The 22,462-nt window shown below is 36.1% G+C and overlaps 1 protein-coding gene across 2 annotated transcripts in view; it reads right to left on the reverse strand.

Moving 5' to 3' along the window:
* Positions 1-377: 377 nt before the first annotated feature.
* Positions 378-22,462, reverse strand: part of Agpat1 (1-Acylglycerol-3-phosphate O-acyltransferase 1) — a 102,112-nt gene continuing 80,027 nt past the window's right edge. For both annotated transcript variants that reach the window (XM_089643446.1, XM_089643444.1), the window contains exons 3-6: positions 10,853-10,986; positions 8,077-8,258; positions 1,955-2,120; positions 378-1,207 (exon numbers count right to left, since the gene is read on the reverse strand). In XM_089643446.1, the coding sequence (XP_089499572.1) occupies positions 1,038-1,207; positions 1,955-2,120; positions 8,077-8,258; positions 10,853-10,986 (652 nt within the window). In that variant the 3' untranslated portion in view covers positions 378-1,037. The remainder of the gene's footprint in view (positions 1,208-1,954; positions 2,121-8,076; positions 8,259-10,852; positions 10,987-22,462) is intronic.

Below are 22,462 nucleotides of genomic sequence, written 5' to 3' on the forward strand. Positions count from 1 at the left end.
TAGTTTGGACGGTTAATATTTTGAGGTGACCAATAGTTTTTAATTATATTTCTTCAATATATAAAGTGTTATTTCTTTATGATACTCAGAAAAAAGTACATTTTTCACAGCTTTGAAATAATGGTCAGCGATTTTTACATATTTTTGACGTTTTCAGAAAATGTATATTTAGAAACGCAAATATTTACGTATAACAAAACAATGCGATAGTGAATTTCATAATCTTTCCAAAACATTTTTTAGAATGAAGCTACGTTTCCCAAGACGTGAGTTATGATGCTTTTAGCAAAAGTCGTGAATAACACAAAAATTTCCGCGTTTTGACAGTTCTCAAAGGAACACATAGCATACAAATGCCTTTGTCTGAGAGGTTAATAAAAATTCAGAAGAGTCGAATTAAATTCGATGTCACGTAGTTTTTTGGTAACAGTGGTATACAGTAGTGAATGGAGGGAGAAGTCGGAGACTGCGGGATCCACTAATTAATGATTTAAAAAAATACTTCATTTGACAATGGACGTCTTTGGAAAGATGGTCGACCTTTTTTGACTTAAGGACAACAACCACAATTTTTATTTATTGTAACTTTGTTTGACTTTAGTACAACAGTAACCATTTTATTTATTGTAAAAAACATAATTTGACAACGAGGGTTAGGATAACGCAATACGCTGTATGGCGTCTAGGTCAACTATTCGGTAGTAGGCGGGCGTGCATGTCCAGGGCTGGCCTTGAGCCAAATGGCGCATGACGCTAGTGAAAACCTCAATGGCGCTGAGTTAGGTGTTATGTATTATCCTCGCCTTAGCTCTTTGACGGCTTCACCCGGAGCAGACTGGTCCACCTGAACCTGCACAGGGTTTATTATGATGTCTATTCATTGGGAAGTAGATTGTGTGCCCATTCAGTGGATATGAGGGTTAGGACTGATCTAATTACAGACCTTCTGCCTGTAGTTTGATTATGTTTGAGAGTTGGTTGGATCGTCTGTGAGATAGGTAAGGACGACACAACCTGTTGCACGGTGTTTGGGTCACCTATTCCGGAGTGAGGGGGTAGTCAGCGGGCAAGGCTGTGAGCACCTCCTTGCTGACCTCGTTGTAAACCTTCAGCATGGCCTCACGCGTCCTGGCGATCAGGTCGGGGATGTCATCCTCACTCAGACCCTTGGTAGGGATGGGGTCGAGGCAGGTTATGATCACATGACCTGGAATATAATAAAATTATGTTGACTTGGACGATTAACGAGAGAGAGTCTATTAGAGTCCCAACTTCCCAAAACCAGTGTGACCATGGTAGCCAGATCTTTGGCAGAGAAACAGAATGGATGGTACCACAGAGTAGGTAAGAGACAGACCTGGCCGTAAGGGCGAGGCGAACAAAGTGCGCGGAGCAGGGAGGTGGTGTGGGCATGTCCCTTTCAGTGATTTGTCAATAAATGAATCTGACAGTCTACAGGCAACCCGTATAGTACTATTACTATATAGTCTTCGAAAATGAAATCTGAAATGGTACTTGAATTCTCTGTTTCATAAGTGACCTTAACTGCGAATAGCAAACTAGATGGAAAAAGTTCAGCTGTTTCCAAAATCGAATATTTTCTTGTAGTATTTAGTTTCAGTTAGACATAATTTACTCACCATAGTAAAATAACTAGTGAATGGTTAGTTAACGCCTGACTGTCCGGTTAACAGAAACGAACATTCAGACCCTGCGCAGAAAAGTCCCACAGTGGACTGCGCTGCAAACCGTTACCTTACTTTAGCGAACATCACTTTTCTGCGCAAGGACTAGTTATTTCGATGACCGCTCGTCAGTGGTCAATGTACAAATGATGCGCTGTAAAGACATGTCTGTCATGTGATTTGCCTTCAGCTTGTCAAAATGATAACCCGATTTTGCGTTAGGGCATGTCTATCTCTTCTGACGTTAGTGGATTGTACTGTGTACTGACCTGGTCCAAAGTACTGCTTCTCGCGGTTGATGAAATAATAGGGCGAATAGACCAGCGGCACCACGGGTACCTGGGCAGCCACGGCCATCTTGAAAGCCCCGCGACGGAAGCTGAGCAGACCCCTCTTCTTGTTGCGGGTCCCTTCTGGGAACAGCCAGATCTTTGTCTGAAAACACGCCATGGATTTATTTATTTTAGACACAAACATGGCATTTATAAATCATCTTTGTAGATAATATAAAAATTATTCCAATATAAATGGCCCTAGAATAGTGTGTCTGTAGCAATCATATTTGCACATTCACAAAGACAAACACAAATATAAAATTAGATTGTTCTATAATGGCACTCTAATTTGCATTAAAATTTATGAATTAATGGAAAGGGCGCTTTTATAATTCCCATGGTAAAGCGCGGAGACGGCACAAAACGTATGTTCTTTATCATAATAAAGCTGCAACTCTTTCTTACACATTGAATAATAAATAGTGTGTAAGAAAGAACTGTTGAAAATGAGATAACCGATGTACATATATCTGCTTCCCCCAAAGGAGAAGTACAATCATTATCGTACATCTCCCCTACACGTATTAAAGAAATGAATTGCCGCATGACGTTACCGTCAACATCACCCCTCATGGCAACCAAGTTTTGTTTTGCATCTTGGCATAGCAAAGGTTTTTTTTTTTTTTTTTCCATTATTTCTGGCTTTCACCCTTCAAGGGTGTTCTTGGCCATCATTTAAAATTATTGAGAAAGGTGTATTGAAAGGTGAATTTAAATATTAATTTTATTTAAATAGGCAAATTTCAAAATTATAATGAAAATTGGAGTCGAGTTCAGACTTAAAAGAGATGAAATGTTGAATGGAGGGGAGGCAATTTTAGTTAAGGCTTGATAGAAGAGAGGATATTTGTTTAGAGAGGGACAACCAAAAAATATGTGATCTAAAGTTCCCACTTCTAGACCACAGAATGTACAATCTGGGGAGTCAAGGACGTGAATTTTAAAAAGATGGGAAGGAACGGAACAATGACCGATCCTCATTCGAATGAGTGAAGAAATTTCTTTTTTGGAAAAATGAGGGAATTGCTGAAACCACGGTTTTGATGGTATAGTCCTTTGTATTGAGGCATAGCAGGCTCCCTTGGATTGACTAGCAATGTGCCAATACTCTGACAAAACATTGCGGGATCTTTCTTTGATGATGGAAAAAATGTCAGATAAGGGAATGTGGTTTACGAGGGTAACAACAGGGTTGGACGCTCCTTGTTTTGCCAAGGCATCCGCAATATCATTACCCATGATACCAACATGTACAGGAATCCAAATCAGAGTTACAGATTTACCAGAGCTTTGAATGGATGCTATCATCACTCGAATAAGGCATACAAAATGATCATCAGGATGAAGAAGAGGACTGGATTTAAGTTTTTGGAGGGAACTGAGAGAGTCAGAGAGAACGAGGGAATGTTCAAAATTATTTTTGATTATATATTTGAGAGATTCTATTATTGCAATGCACTCAGCTGAAAATATTGAAAATTGATTTGAAATTGAATGAAATATTCTATCATTAGAATTATTGTGGTAAACATTAATACCTATACCACAGTTAGGAGAGTCGGGAGATTTGGTAAATAAAAGAGAAAATTGAACATATTATTGACAGTTCGGGCCGGGAGATTGGAATGATTTTTAAAGATTCCGATCCCTTCTAATATTGTTGGGGATAGGGTGACGTGACTATATTTTAGTTTGTATAAGGGAAGTAGATCATTTTGGATGATGTGGAGCTCTGAGAGAGACTTAAAATTTTTACAGATGTCAGGAATAGGTTTAGTTGAAGCTCTGATTGTAGATGAATGGTTTGAGTCAATGAACAACGAGACGCTGGGGATAACCTGATGACATTTAGAATTTAAACATTTAAGAACAAATTTGTCAGCAAATAGTTGACGCCTTAAATAAAGAGGAGGATCGGAACATTCTACTTGAAGGGAATTGATGGGTGACGATTGCATCGCTCCAGTTATTATTCGCAAAGATTTAGATTGAATTTTGTCTAATTTATTAAGTACATTTTTTGAGGCAGTACTAAAAAGTGGGCAGGCATAGTCGAGATGGCTTCGAATAAGTGCATTGTAAAGCAACTTAATGCAAGTAGGGTGAGCTCCCCACCAAACACCAGATAATGATCTGATGATATTTAAATTTTTTTCGCATTTAGTAACTAAATTATTAATATGGGAAGACCATTTAAGTTTCCTATCAAATGTTACTCCCAAAAATTTTACTTCAGAAGCGTTGGAGATTGGAGAATTTTTAAATAAAATTTGAACGGTGGGGTTTTTATGGCGGTTTGAGAAGGTGACACACTGAGTCTTTTGGATTGAAAGTTCAAGACCATGTAACGTGAGCCATGTGCAAAAGGCATTCATGGCTTCGTTAAGATATTTGACGGCAAGAGGGATGATTTTGGATGATAAGAAGAAAGCTATGTCATCTGCGAACTCGATAATTTTTATTTGTGGGGGAATAGTGACATGCATATCATATGTGTATATATTATACAGTAAGGGGGACAATACATCGCCTTGTGGTAAACCCTTCCAAATAGACCTACTTTGAGGAGAAATATCTGGAAGTTCAATGAAAATTTTTCTATCTAGAAATAGATTAATAATTGATTGGGGGGAAGGGCAAGGCCTAGAAGTTTTTTTTTCAGGATTGGGATGGAAACATTGTCAAAGGCGCCTTCTATATCTATAAAGACGGCAAGACAAACTTCCTGTTTAGAAATTGATAAATTAATATCAGTGCTGATGATGGCAAGGTTATCCTGAGTGGATTTTTTTTTCCTAAATCCAAATTGAGATGGAGAGAGAAGCTGTTTACTCTCGACAAAAAATTCTAATCGGTTTTTAATTAATTTTTCATAAAGTTTACTGAGGGTGGATGAAAGAGCGATTGGCCTGTAGTTGGATCCAAAATTTGGAGATTTGTTTGTTTTTAAAATAGGGATGATTATTTGAGAACTCCAGTCATCAGGCATTATACCAGTCTGGAAGATTTTATTTAAGATGCTTAAGAAGTGGTTTAGAACATTATCATTACTATTTTTGATTATGCTGTAAGGTATACCATCTCTGCCTGGAGATGAGTCCTTGACTGTTGATAAACCATTTTTTAGCTCAATTAAGGTGAATGGAGAGTCTAGCCAATGATTAGACATGGGAGTATTATAGATGGGCGTTATTTCATCTAAGTTAGGAACAGAAGGGGGGGCAATTTTGTCCAAGAATTCATCTATCCATTTAGAATGGGACGCTCGAGGAGATGGTGAACTGAAGGAGGATCGAAATCTTCGGATCATAGACCAAACTTCCGAAATTGGAGTGTTCGGAGATACTGAACTGCAAAAGTTGTACCACCCGGATCTTTTTTTTGACCTCAATACCCTTTTGGCATTGGATTCAGCGTTTTTGTATATAAGATAGTTCTCCATAGTCATATTGTAACGATAGGAAAGAGATTTAGCTTTCCGAATTCTTACTACTTTGGAACATTCCTCATCCCACCAGGGAGTTGGAGGGAGTTTTTTGAGAGATTTAGTTTTAGGGGGAGGATTTGATTTATTTATTGCAGTTATGAGCATTGATTTGAAGTTATTATAATCATCTTTGACGGAAAATATATCGGTGGCGGGTGAATTTAGTAGGAACTTGTCCATATGAGAGTTAAATTCATCCCATTTGGTGTGTTTCGTTTTAATCTTTGTCGAAATATGAGACTTGTCCGATTGGAAAGAAGTTTGATAAGTAATGATGATCGGGAAATGATCACTGGAGCAAGGGTCGGGGGACACCACCCACGAGGAGAGAGAAGCCAGACTAGTAGAACATATCGAGAGATCCACTGCACTGGGGTTTGTGCTGGGGCGTGAGATCCTAGTAGGAGATCCGTCATTCAAAAGGAAAAGGTTGGATTGATCTAGGAAATCCATCACACTTCGACCATCTCGGTCGGAGAAAGCAGAACCCCAGACGGGGGAATGGGCATTAAAATCGCCTAATATAAAGAAAGGAGGGCTTAGTTGACTTACAATTTGCAACCAAGTTTGTTTATTGAAGTGGGCTGTTGGGGGAAGATAGACTGAAATAAAGGATGTGTCCTTTATTTTAGCTGCAACCATTTGGAAGTCAGCATTGGGGGGTTTGATATTATTTATTGGGGAAAATGATATGGATTTTTTAATAAAAAGGGCAGCACCGCCGCCCGAACCTTCCGGGCGATCGTCGCGGAGACAGGAATACCCTCCCACATTAAAGTGGGTGGATGGAGTAAACCAAGTCTCCGAGATAGCAGCCAAAGAAATAAAGTTGGAATTTAATAGGTTAAGGAGATCAGATTTGTTAGAAATAGCACTTCGGCTATTCCACTGAAGTATTCTGACATCCTGAAGAGCCATTTTGAATAAATGATTTTAATGTGGAAATAATAGTAGCAGCGTTGGACGGTAGATTAGTTTGAGAAGAAATAAGGTCAATTAGAAGAATAATAAGAGTTTGGATAAATGAAGAATTGTCTTGGGAGAGTTTTTCAGAAAGTTTAAGAGAGTTCATTGAGGACGGATTATAATTATTTGCACACCCATTTGTGGCATTTGAAAGAGGTGAACCATTGGGATTTAAGAGCAGTGAGTTGTGTTGTTGCTGATCGTATCCAGGAGCCGGTTTAGAGATAGCGTTTTTGTATGTGAATTTAGTTGAACGAGAAGAAGTTGTTGTAGTGGAGGGAAGAGGGTTGGATGAGGAGTTGCTGGATAAAGCCTCAGCAAATGATTTTTTGACAGGCGGGAATAATTTAGAAGCCTGCAGAAAAGACAAGTTCTGAGAGGCCATAGAAATTTTAATATTTTTTTGGCGAGATTGTTCTGGGCAAGATGTGTTGATAGCTGTATGTGAGCCTGAGCAGTTAAAACATTTAGGTGAGGAGGAAGAAGGACATTGGTCAGCTGCGTGGTTTTCTCCACATTTAAAACATCTGGGTTGAGATCTGCATGCAGCTTTGGTATGACCAAAACGGCAGCAATTGAAACATTGAGTGGTGGGATATGTATACATTTCAACTGGTAATGAGTTGAAGAATAAATATATATGGGAGGGAAGAGATTGACCTTCAAAGGTGATAACAACAGATTGGGAGGGCTTCCAGGTAATTATACCCTCAGAGGAGTCCTTGTAATTTAGCCTCCTGGCTTTTATGGGATTGCCAATGTGTTGGGGGGTTGAAAGTGAAGACAGAATTTCTTCGATGGACAGATCGGTCGAGATACCTCTGACCAGGCCCATGCGAGTGACATTGAAAGTAGGGATATATGCCTTGAACTTTGAATTAGATGAAATGAAGATATTTTTGATGAAACTGTTGGCAGCTGGCCCTGAGAGGAATTCGACGGAGATTCGGAAGCGACCCTCGGCTTTTACACCTCCAGGTTTGATTGAAAGATTCTTGCTATTTGATAGGAATTTGCCAAATTCAAGAGGGTGGATGGTTTTTCCTTGCTCAGTTTTTTGGGCGTATGCTATGAATGGGCCACGGGAATGAGGAGAATAAAAGTTTGTTGGAGGAAGTTGAGAAAGTGCTGGTGGGGACAGTGAAGTCGAAGGCGAGTCAAGTTTTATTGGGGAAGAAGGAGTAAATTTCCTTTTTTTGGTAGAAGTCAATATGACAGAATCACTGTCAGAAATTTCTACATTTTCCCCGTCTGGGGGGTCTGGAGAGGGATCTGGGGGCTTTGTAGGGGGTCCAGGAGGGAAATCTTCCTCCATTATTCACAACAGTAAACAACTACAATAATAGTATGAAAAATGACAGAAGTAAAAAAGTTTATAAATATCTGGAAATCAGCAGCGAAAAGTGACTCCTGGAAGATCAGGAGGGAGAAGAAACCTCAAGGCACAACACACTACACTTTTTTTTTGCCAGAAAACAAAAGAATGGTAAAAAATTAATTTTAGATAGAGCAAAACAAAACAACTGATGACAGCCAAATGTTATTGTTGCCCATAGCAAAGGTTGAATAAATAAAAAATGTGGAGAGAGTCGGTTATTATTACCTTATTCTTGACCATCAATTCGGAGGTGGCCTCCAGCTGGCGGTATGACTCCTTGGGATTATTGCGGTCGATGAACACCACCCCGGCCAGGTAGGCCGCGATACCAAATGGCCACACGTAGAACACTTCCTTCTTGGCGATGCTGGCGCACTTGTCCATCACGTGCCAGATGTTGAACATGCCTGCAAACAAACAAAACAATTACATGTAGATGACATGAAAATATGGTTTAGAAAACTTTCAAAAATCGTAAGGAGCCATGCAGGGCCGGCCCCGAGTCCAACGGTGCCTGGTGCAAAAAAGATTTTGGCACCCCTTGTCAAAACCAGTTTAAACACCAAAATATTCTAAAAACCTAATACCTTTTGCCTACCTAGGCGTCTGTTAGTGCCATGAGTGATCACTGTAATTAATTATATTTGGAAGATTTGTATGTTTTAGTGAAAAATAATCTCCAGGGCGATCTGTTAGGTATTATCAGCACCTTGCCAATTCGGTGCCCGGAGCAGATTGCTTTAATTGCGCCCGCATAGCCATGATGGTCATGTCATGTTGCCCCTTGATAAGTTGTCTAGAATATCCTTTGAGACTTGTAGAAATAATTGTACGGTTCTCAGAAGGGTGCTTGTATCCAAGGAGTGGCCTCTTTGAAAAGCGGAGGCCTTTCAAGAGTGGCCTCGTGACCTCTTATTGGGAGTTATAGGGAGAAAAAATTCCCTCATCTATAAATAGTATGTTGGTCATTTCCACAATTACACATATGTAATTTACCCTGGACGCATTTTGGACTCGCACTTGTGGATTCGACAAGTGGATTTTGAATAGCACACTGTTTAAGGTGTATATTAATATTACTTGTAATATAACACAAGTTTGTCTTATTTTCTTTTCTTTTTTATGGGAGTTCACTGCACAAAGGCACTTAGAGACACAATCAATTTACCTGCGCACGCCGTGATTTGAATCCGAGACCTCCGGACTCGAAGTCGAGAGCCTTACCCCTCAACCACGGAACACAGAGAAAACTGCCACTGTTTTCAAGATCAATAATCCTTCCTCTTGGAGAGTATGTTATCCAAAGATGTAAAAGTTCTCTCATGTAAAAGTCACCAATCTACATGCACAAGTTTTGAGATATCTGAATTTGAATGTTAGAGAAATGATCATATATAATTTGGATGATTTTAGTTTTTTCTATCATCACGCGAGTAGATAAAAGTTTGTCTAAAATTATTTAGTTTTCAAATTTGCAATATCTTAAGAATGCGTGTGATATCTTGAGAATGTTTGGTGACTTTTGCCTGAACGACAACGAAATGGGACAAAAATTGCAAGTTTTTCATGTGGTAGTTATCGATTGTTGTTAGGTTAGGCTAGGCTAGATCAGAGATCAGAAGACTGCGGTTCTTTTCGTAGGCATTTGTGGCTCTTCAATTCTAGCTTCACCTCCACTCATTAGAAGTGCATGGCAAACGGCATGATTGCAATACATATTATCTATTCGCATGCTCGAACTAGTAATGTATCAAAATATAACTAGATATTGGAAATAAGAAAATAGAAAATAAGGAAATAGACCGGTCAGTGGTTGAGTGGGCATAGCGTTTGGGTCTCACCCGAGCGTCGCGTGTTCGATTCCTCGACTGGCTAAGTCCTCCATCACAACACAAGCAACATTTTCGGCTTTCTGTGGTGGTAGTAGGAGATTTTCAAACATTGTTGGGTTATTCGTAACCCGGGAATGTTTGTCTTTCTTTTAAAAAAATATAAATATATAAAAAATAGCTAGATGCCATCAATGTCCAATGATGGATTTATTTAAAAATATTAGAAAGAATATTATTCAACACAAAATACAAGATGTGGTTCCTCAGTACGTGCAGTAATGCATCGCACTACTTGTATGTATTCAGTCTTCACATAGCTTACAATGATATCAAAGGTACGCTTCAGTCATAATTCCCCCAGCCCATTATTTGAGGTATCTTCTATTACAAGATTCCCGCGCAAGCGCAAACAAATTGTGCATATTCCGATGTGCACAAAACTCGACGGTGATGTGAGTGAGACAGATTATGCCAATAATAACAAATCACATGTTGGAGCAATGCAGATATATAACTCATCCCGTGCAGTATCGAAGCATGTGAAGGCAAGTGAATTTTACACCAATCACGGAATACTAATTTACAATGTTAGCCTTACAACATTCAAACGTTGGCACTCGTGCACGGTGAATTTAAACGGTTTCGCAAGAGATTTAGCTATGAAATGCGTGTCCTTTACTCTGGAGATGATTTTCCGAACGCTGATGGAGTAGTATTATTTATTCAATTATTTTAGAAATGTAACTTAGTGGAATTGCAGTACCCCCATTAATTAATTTTTCTACACATTTTTTGTTTTTAATGAGTTTTTATTATTCACAATGTACATTTGTTAAGTATAAAATATAATTTAATTATAATTTGTAATTTATACGTAACAAATGTGCATTGTGAATAATAAAAACTCATTAAAAACAAAAAATGTCTAGAAATTGTTACATAGTGAATGCCAAAGAAATACAAATAATTTTTCTACACCTACATTACATGCTAGGTCTGGCAATTTCTGTCAAGGGCCGCCTGTGATTATAAGATATTGTTTTGGCAGTCTTAGCGCCAGAACAAATTGAAAATTAATATTTTGAATGTTGGTATTCTGTTTACTTAATATTCGGCTCTTCTCACTAGAAAGTTTGCCGAACCCTGGGCTAGGTTAGGTTAGGACTTACCAAGGACGTCGATCATGGATTGGTGGTTAGCTACGATGACAAAGCCCTTGTCCTCGGCCAGTATGTGTGGATTACGAAGTTCCCACTCCAGTCCAATCAGCTTCGTGATGTGCTTCAACACTGCCGATACGTATCTGCAAGAAAATACAATAAATGTTACATTATTCTGTATTACAAGATGGGTGTTGGAGGTCTGATGAAGATGGAGCAGATGGGTCAAATTAGAGACATTGCGAGAGGACTTAATTATAACCAAATTAATGGTTATAATTACGGCAAGAAACTAAAAATGATGGTTATTCAAGATCTTTTAAAGCTGAAAGAGAGCAACTACAGATTTACCCTCACTTACTCTGAATTACTTCGAGTCCGGTGGATTAAAAGGCACATACCTTCAATTCACTTACAATGCGCTAATGACTATTGTGCCAACCAGCGTTGAAGCTGAAGGAGCTTTTTCAGCCGCTGGCTACCTTGCGTCCAATATCAGAAGCCGTTTATCAGATGACACAATTAATACTTTAACTTTTTTACGAAGCAAAATAATGTTTAATTAAACTTATGATGCTCATTGTACAAGAATATTGTTTATCGTGTGAACGTTATTATTTAAATTTATGTTTCAGTTCAGTTTTAGTTTATTTTCATTTGTGTACATAGATTTCTTTTACCCACCTCACTAGACAAAGTCTGTTCCGAGGCGGGTATGTTATGTAAATTTATGTCTTATCTTATTCTTTGCCATGTCTAACTAAAGGTATACCTATTAATAAATCATTTAAAATGTCCCAAAGAACTTGTTTTATTATAGGTATAAATTTAAAATTCTAAAAACAAGGTTGGTAGATCGAGGTCTTTATTATACGATTGATTAGATATCTAAGTCCACTCTGCTGGATCCCGCAAATACCTGGATCCAGCGGGACTAAGATTGTTCAGTCCCGCAAGTACCTGGATTAACATTTTCTTGCGGGATTGCATTCCCTAGTTATGAGTATGAGTTATGGGTAAGGTTTATTCAGGTCTTGGCGACGGATGCATCTGTCCACCACAGCGTGAGGTACCGAATAGGGAGTTCTTGTGTGGAGTTCATTCGTACATGGAGATACTCACAAGCGACTCGACTTTCGCCGCTCGTGTACCCGTACAGATATTTTGCTTGTGTTTGTACACGACGCTATGCGTCGACTACGGGTTTGACGCAAGTTGCACGATACTGACAGTGCAGGTAGCACGCTATGCGAGTTGCAATCGTATGACAGAAATGACTTCCGAACATGATTTGAATTAAAATTTTGTCACGGAGGTGAGAAAACATACATGTTTATATGTATAACTATAATTTACCGGAATACGTAAGAAAGTATTTAATGGAGAATGAGTGGAGGTTGGAGCGAAAAGTCCGTTTGATATCATTCTCATTCCCTAAAATTAACATTTATTTCGTTGTGTGGGTGAACCCAAAATCTTCTTTTAGATCGTTTTTTAAGCTTGTAAATATAAATAAGAACAATAATTGTTTTTTTGTTATTTTTAGGAATAATTTTATTGAGTAAAACCTCAAATTGTAATATTTAATTATTGAAGACAATATTAGCGATTTCTAAACGATAATCTGAAACAGAAAAATCAGAAAAGGATACGGTCACATCTAGGACTCGAACCCAGAACTCTTGTCTTTCCGGGACACCGCTCTACCACTGAGCTAATGGGACCCTATCCCCCTCGGTCATATTTAACTGTATCATACTTCGAATAAGAACTACCAACATTGTCTTCATTTTTTCACCGCACATTTTTACTGGCAACTATCTTTATGTATGATCGCAAGATTCAACCGGAAGTAAATGCAATCTAGACAGCGTCTTTTTTAGATAAACCTATCTTATTTTTTATTTTTAATGTGCGACATCTATTGACTTTTCTGCAAGTCTAGAATGAATACATAAAGATAGTTGCCAGTAAAAATGTGCGGTGAAAAAATGAAGACAATGTTGGTAGTTCTTATTTGAAGGATACAGTTAAAAGTTAGAATTAGATTTTCGTTTAGAAATCGCTAATATTGTCTTCAATAATTAACAATAATTGTCTTCGCCGCTAGTCACTAGTATTAACCTGACGACTGCATGTGAAAATTGCATTTCTGGTAAGGCCTTGTACGGAAAACAGCATTAAGGCGATGCCATACGTAGTAATGCAAAATCATGTGTTTTTGGTTTGAAAATTTGGTCGCCTAGAAATGTTTCAGATGCTTTAATTAAATACTGTGAGTAGAATACATGTTGGCCTTTGAAATAATCGAGTATTTTTTTAGATAAGACTTTTTATAAGCCCAGAAAAAAATAATGTAAAGGCCTATGAAAACTGCTTTAAAGTTCAAAATCTCCTACTTACGAACCCATTTTCGGTTATGATTTTATTGTATAATGTGGCAAATTAAGTTATTTATAAAATGATCGAAAAAAATTATGAAAGAAAATTAAATATTTATGCCTGAACATCCACAAAATAAAATAAAAGGCACTTTTTGGCCATGTTTTTTTCTTGCATAAATGAAAACAGGCGGATGGTGTTAAGCGGGAATTTAAAACTTATCGCCATCTACGTAAGGGTTGTTATTGATAGACTCAATTTAAAATATTACACGACGTAGTGCATCGCATTAAAGAGTAGCGCATCGTTGGGCTACCCGAGGTTGCATTACAGTCACATAGATTGTACGTTAATATACCACAGTTAAGACGAAGCTACAAGCCAAAAAATGTGTATATTCTTGGTATCCCTTATATTGTAGGTAATGTGCATTACAATCGCTTGACAAACAGAGTCTAGAAACGTTCAATTTCAAGCACAAAACTGGTTTTTATTTATTTTGTAAATAATTTTATAAGAAAGCAAAAAAGTTAATCAAGTGAAACTCTCACAGATAATCTTAGCTATAATACTGTATTTTTTAAAGTTGTTTCCTTTACGCGTTCATACATTTCTATTGAAAAAATATTTTTATAGTAGTTTACATTCATATTTTTTATTGAGTAATTTATTTTTTTATTGAAGTGAAACTTCTTTAGGCGCGTAATGGATTTTCGGGGACGGAGTAAAACCGAGTCAGGATCGACACGAAAATGCGGGTACCCCCACCACCGCTCACCGTTCACTGTCCCTCTCTCACCATATGCGCTTGTTGAGGTGGGGGAGCCGCTCACGAACGTTCTCTCCCGACACGGGACAACAATCGATGCAGTTTTTGCACGATTCATTAAGGATTTAAGTGCTCATGTATATATCTCGCACTTTAGTTACCATAACCCAATTATCACGACATTAGGAAATGATATTCATGAAATTGACAATGAAAATGGCACATGATTGGTAAATTGTCATTGTAATTTCTTTGTAATTTTTAATTGTAATATTGTTATTTATGTAATATTGTATACTTGTGAATAAATTGAAAATTTTTGGAACTATACATTAATCGAACGTCATTCATCTATAAGAAAATATTAGAAAAAGCAAATCCATGCTTCGTCGTTGAATTATTTAACCTCTAATTTTCAAACTAACCTAAGAGAGAAAATAGAGATGATGAAATGAAAATAGAGAGAGAGGAATACTAGAAGTTTCACTTCTGTCTTGCGTAGGCTTGACACACCCACTTTTTTTTGTATTCTACTCAAGCGAAACGATAGAAAAACCTTCAATTTATCTAAAGTATATTTTTTAGGTATTCATAATGTACACCAATTCGTTATAATCAAAATAGTGATTTGGCATTAAGCTTCGCCTTAATTGTTATTTTTGTTTAAATGATTACTAGCGTTTGATTATGATTGTATTTTGTGACATGTAATTATTGTGTATGGTATATTTATAACGTGGATGTTAATTAAATAAATCTCCGTATTCGATTGGCGTAATGTAAAAAATTAAATTCTTGTAGGGATTTTATGATTAGATAAAATTAATCAATTAGTTACATCTTCGCAAATCACGGTTATTTATGCATAATATTTGTGTAAATTGCCCACAATGTGTGAATCATATCACATCACAGATAGTTATATAAAGTAATCAAGATATTCACGGAGATGTGTTAGATAGATAAAAAAACAATCTAAAAACGCTGGAATAGATTAAATTCTTTATTTGAATTATATATATACAGCGACGAATATAGGTGATTTTCTCACGAAAACGGCGCAATATATTTTTTTTTTATAACTTCCGATTTTATGTCCGGGTTAAATCTTCCCCATAGGAAAAACTAAACCCTTCCACACACTTTTCCACAAATGATCATCTAGTCAATCAACATTATGCAATTGCATTATATAAGTAAAATAAATACAAAACAATACAAGAACAACACGTCAACTCACCAGAGATCAAATGGGAAAATAATTCGACTCCAGATATTTTCATATCAGAGGGTTCGGCTCGGTAGAACTTCTAACAGGGCCTATAAATCCTACTGATCCCTCAACATAAATATTAAAAAAATCTTTCGTTATCCTACATGTATTCAAAATGACCGACTTTTGCATCTTTATATATAATTTTTTTATAGATCTAATACGCCTAAATTTTGAATGAGAGAGCTAGGTATAATGCCAGTAGCCGAAATAACAAATGGTAATATTTTTATAGTCTGAGAATGCCAAATTCTTTTTATCCATAGACATATGAATATTAGTAGACCTGCCCTAAGTGATTAAAAGCGTATTATCCCCACTCCCCATACCGGTTCCGTTGGAGCCGGCTGTGCTCGCGTATGGCCTCAAGTGAAATTTGAAAACGTGACGTCATCATTCTTGTGCGAACTATGGTCGAGGCATCATCGGTTCATTTTACGAAATAACTCAGCAAAATGTTGACTTGTGCTATGAAAACTTGTAAAAATAGATGTGAAAAAGAGAATAAACCCAATTGTCGTATTACATTCCATATATAAGCATTATTTTACTTTATTTTAAGCATATTCACATCGTATAATATGGATCAGTTGTAGAAACATAATATACTATCACATCGAGAAACGTCTGGACGCGAAACACAAAGCTGGTTGGTTGCTGGGAAGTAAATTATGAACATTTATAAAAGTGTCTTAACTAAATACTTAAACGAAATATTCGACTCTGAAAATAGAACCGAATTTTTTTGCCTAATTTGGACTTCGCAAATTTGTTCATAACGTGGCGAGTAATTTGCGCTCCCATGTAAAAATGTCTATTCATTCAAAAGCAGATTTTACTTTTAAGAAGTAAATGGTGATATTATAATGCGAGATGCCTATTTACTGTCAGATTGATTTATTGACGAATCACAGTCAGCTTCACCCCCTTCGTTCTTCAACAGTTGATTTTACCCCTCGCCATTATCTTCTCGTCTATTAATTCCTATGTCTGTGTTTTTATCTCATTTCCTAAATCTGTGTATTTTCTTATTTTTTCGTTAACAGATTTTTGAATACAATCATTATTATTATTATTATTGTGAATCTGTCAATAATGATGTGCAAATAAATAAATTGACGTAACAAAAGTTTCACGGACACCTTACGCGGGTGGCGATAAGGTTGAAATTGTCACTTACGGCGATGCAATGCGAAGTAATTCAAAATTATGTGATTTAGTTTGAAAATTTGATCTCCTAGAAATATAGATGCTTTTTAAATCCATCTATTTAATTTAATTATTTTTAATCTGATAGCATTCGTATCTGGATACTAATGCTATCAGATTAACAGGTTTGATTGTTGCAAACGGAAGTGACGCACTCTGTTATTTTCTAACAGAATCATTTTAAAACAATATCCCGATGAGAAAATGATAAAAATAAAATTTAAAAACTTTGAATTTCGCAGTTTCAAAAACTTTACACAATTACACTACCCATTCCAAGCCATTTTTTTCTCTAAAAATGTTTGATTTTTTCCAATTTTCCCGAAAGTTTTTTTTTCCAGAAAACTGAACATTTTCTTAACATGGAAAATTTGCCACTAATATATAAATTTGCTAAACTTATGATGTCGAAAAAAGTATTTTGAAAGTTTACCGAGCTATTTTTATCTGCTAGTGATAAACTAACGTTTAAGCGGCGAGCTTTTTTATATATAGCACAAAGGATAACATATTATTTTTAAGCAAGAATTATTAGCCTGATACATCTTTATAAATTGAAAAAATCTTTCGGGAAAAAATACATGCCGCCGACGGGAATTATTATAAATACAGTTTTTTCCAATAAGAGGTGTTATTTTGATATTCAATCGTAAAAGATCAATGGTTTCGTTGCTTGTGTGGCCCGTAGCACCGTCTTGTTGAAAGTAAACGTTGTCCAGATCAATACCATCCAATTCCGGCCATAAAAAAACATTAATCATCTCTCGATAGCGCAATCCATTCACCGTAACTGTTGCTCCAGCCTCATTTTCGAAAAAGGAAGGGTCAATGACTCCGCCGGACCATAAACCGCACCAAACAGTCACACGTTGAGGATAGAGAGGCTTTTCAACAATAAGTGATCTTGCTAAAATACACACTGTCATAGATATTTTTGCAAATAATATAACGTGTTTCAAGAAATATCTCCACGATTTCTGTACTTAAAAAAAATAAAAAAAACTTGTTTAGTGGTTTAGAATTTTTTTTTAATATGTACTCTTTAAATTTTTCTACTTAGGGCGACTTGCACCAACTATCGCAAATTTTATCTTAAATTGTATTTAACTAAACGTATTTAAGACCCTAAATACATTTAACTTAAATGCGTTTAGTTGCGTCTTGCACCACGCAGTTCGGTGGCAATTTTAGTTAAACGCGTTTAACGCGTCGGTAAAACAGTTACCGCGTGTTTACCGCCATTTACGCGTAAATAAAACAGCTACGATGTTTCATTTTACTTGAAGTGTCAAAATATTTTGTGATTGTGTGTGTGGTTTAATAGTGTGTTCATTTATTTTATGAAGAAAAAGTTAAAGCAAATAGACATAATGATGAAATAATACAAAAAGAGCTTCTGTTGTTGGAATTAAAAATACAATTATCCGAGTAATTTTGTTTTTTTTTTTTTATTTCTTTTACATATTATATTGTTTTAAAGTATTATAAGAATGCTGTAGGTATGATTAGAAGTTTACAACCTTGCAAAGTACTCCTCGATAAGGAGTGTTAGCTCTGGTTAGCTCCAAGTGACGAGCACCTCATTTTGATGTCATTTCTTTACTGAGACGAAATATTCTTTGAAACTTCTTGGCACTGAGTGTTTCAAATAAATTTGTTCTCTTGTTTACTTTTCTGACTATATTATAATTTATTTAAGTTGTTTATAATTTCAATAACATAATTTCTTCATGATCGTCAGAATACATATCCCAAATGTTCATTGTGAATACAAATTAAAATGAGATAGATTTTAAACACAATCAGAAATCGAAGAGATAACCTAAATATTTTTGACAGTACTGCTTTACGAGTAGGGCTAAACACGTTTAACTCAGTTAAACAGCCGCTTTTGGGTATTTAACTTTGACAGTTCTTTAAACGCATTTAACGAATTAAATTTTGTGGTGCAAGACGCCAAGTCGACTTAAATCAAATAATGTGTTTAAAATTATATTTAAATCAAATTTAACTTATGGTGCAAGCCGCCCTTATTATGTGCTTCAATCTTTGTAATTAAGTTTTATGTTTTGTATAATAAATACTGTTATTGTTTTACATGTTTGCTTATGTGAATGTGCAAATGTGATGCTGCAGACACATTAGTCTAGGGATATTTATAATTGTACTTTTTTATTTTGTAAACCATAATTAATGTTTTTATAAATATCCTGTTTGTGTCTCGAATAAATAAATAAAATAAAAAGTCTTGGGTTTTCCGAGCCCCAGATGCGACAATTTTGCTTGTTGACGAAGCCACCGAGGTGGAAATGGGCCTCATCACTTAAGATGATTTGCATTTGATTCACTCAAGTGAATTTTAATAATTTCAATGCATTGTTGAAGCGTGTATCGTTCCATTTTTATGAATGGCGTAGTTTCTACTTGTCAAATGTCAAAAAATACAGCTTTAAAAGTAACATCTACCGAAATAGCGGGCTATTCAAAATAACACCTCTTATTGGAAAACCCTGTATATAGGCGTTTCAGGCTAATTGCTTAAAAATAGCATCTATTTAGATTTGGATTTTGTTTTCGTGAATGAATAAATGTAAATCTTGAAAGTGGTATTTAACCAACTTCCCGATCGGATGATTGAGCTGAAACTCGCTGTCGATGACAATGCATTCTATCATCTTTTGGTGGCAATCACGCATATACCCATTTCTCTGAAATCGGATGACATTACAGCAGTAAATACTCGAAATAAATGTCGGTACTACCCGATCGGCATTTGGCTCAGTTGGTAGAGTTGTTGACTCCAGTTCCTAGGTACGAAGGTTCAGTTCTCAGTCAAACAAACCAATTTGGTTGATTTTTAAAATACTGTGAATAGAACGCATCGTGTTGTAATCGAGCATCTCTCGTACGTATTAAATTTATGCACGATCAAATTTTCAAATCAAAAACACATGATTTGCATTGTAAAGTTTACTGTACTTGTTAGGGTAACATAGTTGTATTATTATGTAGTGCGGTATGTGACCGCACGCTACCTCGCACGCGGTTATAATGCGGTCACAATGCTGTCATAATGCGGTCAATTAAAGTGATGCCCGTCCTTACTTACTTTGACCTGCTACTACTTCCTGACTAGAAGTGTGGTGCTCTGATACGCATTTTTGGGTTTAAAACATTAAAGGCCCCGTAGTAAGCGTTCAAATATGGTTTGAAAATGAGATATGTAAATATGAATGTTAGAGGGAGCGAGCTAATATTAAAAAACGATAATAATTTAGCGAAAATCATTTTGTGTTATTTATTGGTCCTTTACCTGATTCAGACCTGGTTTAGCAAAAAAATGTTGGTTTGGTGACGGCTTTGTATTCAAATTACAACAACACCTCGGTAACAAAATAAACGCTGTTCCTTGGTTTCGTTTACGAGTTTGAACGCGTGTACAAGAAGTTTAAACAGAGTTGGGTTGTTAAGTTCATCTCCATATTTGTGACGTACGCTATGTGGTGTCATTTTTAAAATGAATTTAACTAGACAGGGCTAATCTAGTATAATACATCAATGCCTAGAATGGTAGATACTGTCCGTCTTTATACCGAGATATACTGTCAAATTTATATCGGCTGGCCCCTTAGTATAGCGTCAGGATAGTTTTTTCGCGAAGTTTCGCAAATATCAATCTGTCGCGTAATGAAAATGTAAAAAGCAGTAAACCCATTTGCAGCACTATCTGAGGGATCTTTAAAAATAGAAATATCGATTTATCTAAGCAAATACGAGACGCATAATCGAATCAACAATATAAAAAAATTATATTATAAATTATGGCGAGCCACAATGTAATGCTTTTACAAATGTGAAAAATAATGACAGATCGGGTCAATGATATTGAAAATGTCATCTGCAGAAACGTGAAATTGGCAAAAATAAAACGCAAAATGCTAAAATGACCGTGTTTTTGAGGTTTGTAACAAAGTGATACCAGTCTAAACAAATCTGGCACGAATATTACGGCCCTCTTTCTCGTTTCAATATCAATGCTGCCGTGGCGTATCAGGGAATCTTTTTAAGTAAGACTGTGTAAGTATTGCCCTGGAGAAAGACCACCATCCAGAATCGAAACTTTATACAGTATAAATTAGAACAAGGATATATCGGCAGAAAAAATAAAATGTATTTGCGTACGCCGGGATATGGACCCAGAACCTCTGGTTCCGAAGTCGAAGATCTTAACGGACCAGGTTATTAATTGTATAAACTATTTAAAATGATGTTTGACGTGTTCTTATCAGATCTATTAAATGAATATTGAACGGTTCCAACGTCTCCGTGAATATCTTGATTGTTTTAATTTATCTTTGATTTCCAAGGTTTAAGTACACGGAAAATACTGACATATTGTAAATAATTGTGATTTGAGATAATAATTGGTCGAATGATGCAATTAATTGGGACATAAATAAAACAGCACCAGGAATTACCTACTTACACAACCGTCGCACAACCTAATTATTGTTGGCTTTAAAAATATCTGATATTGAAAATTCGAGGAAAACAGGACTTCGCTACGCCCAGTCAAAAAATTCTTTATTCTAATACACTGAAGAGATAATCTCGAAGTGTGATCTATAGCGAATTAGAAAGAAAACTGATGTCGCAAGCAAACATAATATGAAATTTCGACTCATAGGCCTGAAAGACCAATGAATGGATTGATGATCTGTTCAAGAAAGATTTTCGATATTTGAAAATTTTGGATCAATTTCTCAAAAATTAGCTTACTTTATACACACTTTACTTGATTTACTTTTTCAGTGTTCCCTCCTTCTAAAGTCTCATTTCACCTATCAAATCTTTATTCGTCTTAAGCTGTTTAATCAAACTCAATCATTTTTGTTGTGGGTCTGTCTGTGAGTGAATTTAACTCTAGTCCAATAAATTCGGATTTGTTTTGAATTCAAGTGTCATTTTCAAGAATTCAGACGAGCGCGATAAGGTAATATAATAAAATACTTTAACAGAAAATTATTTTATTGTCTTTTTCAAAATTGGAACTGATGTGTCAAGAATTCAGAGAAGCCACAAAGTAATTATATCATACAGGGTGTATCAGCACGTATCCGACAAACTTTAACCAGCTATTCGTTAGCACATTTGGAGTAAATAATGTTATGAGCACTTTGCTGTCCGGAAAGTGTCAGCGATCAGAGTTCGCCTGTCATCATGCCTGATGGGAGCCGCTGCAGAAATGAGAGCAAATCCTGCGAACTCAAAATATTACAATACTACAGGCCTGCATTGATACAAATAGCAGTCATTTCGAACAAATGCTCCAATAAAAAAATATTATAACATAACCTAAGTGTCCGCATTTTCATTTATTATTTATTGGTAAAATTCTCAAAATTCACACTTTGTTCGTGAAGGGCATTTCTACCCTTTACGCCGATCCTACTCGAATGGCGGGAAAGGCATTGCTATCCTATTATTTTATATGAATAGTATACATCAATCTCTTTGTAATGGTCCAATGTGTATGTGTAAAAGAACTATTATTCAAGTCTTAACCATCTTCTTATATTCGTGTCTTTTGTGTGAAACAATATTTTATATAAATAACCTAACTCGAATCTAATATCAAACTAGATAGAATCAAATACGTAGAATGAGTAATAATCCTGGTGAGTACTATGTAAAAAAAAATCATTCAAATTGTTTTCAAAGATACAGCGGTTAAAACAAAATACATTTTCTCAAATGGTTATTTTTCAAAACGTTATTTTTGCCCGTGCGAAGTGTGTTATGTTCAATGTACCCAATGCCTGTCGGCATTGTTTCTCGTGTTCAACAGCTGTTATTAGCAATTGTGTCGAAAAGCGTCTTCGCTGTTTTCTACACACTAATCACAATAGTTAAAAATGAAACAAATTGTGCCAATACCCGTCGACATTGTTTCTCGTGTTCAACAGCTGTTGTTATTATCAAGTGT

Source organism: Hesperophylax consimilis, chromosome 19 (genome assembly GCF_061612785.1).
Source record: "Hesperophylax consimilis isolate HC1 chromosome 19, BYU_Hcon_1.0, whole genome shotgun sequence".
Taxonomy (NCBI): Eukaryota; Metazoa; Arthropoda; class Insecta; order Trichoptera; family Limnephilidae; genus Hesperophylax; species Hesperophylax consimilis.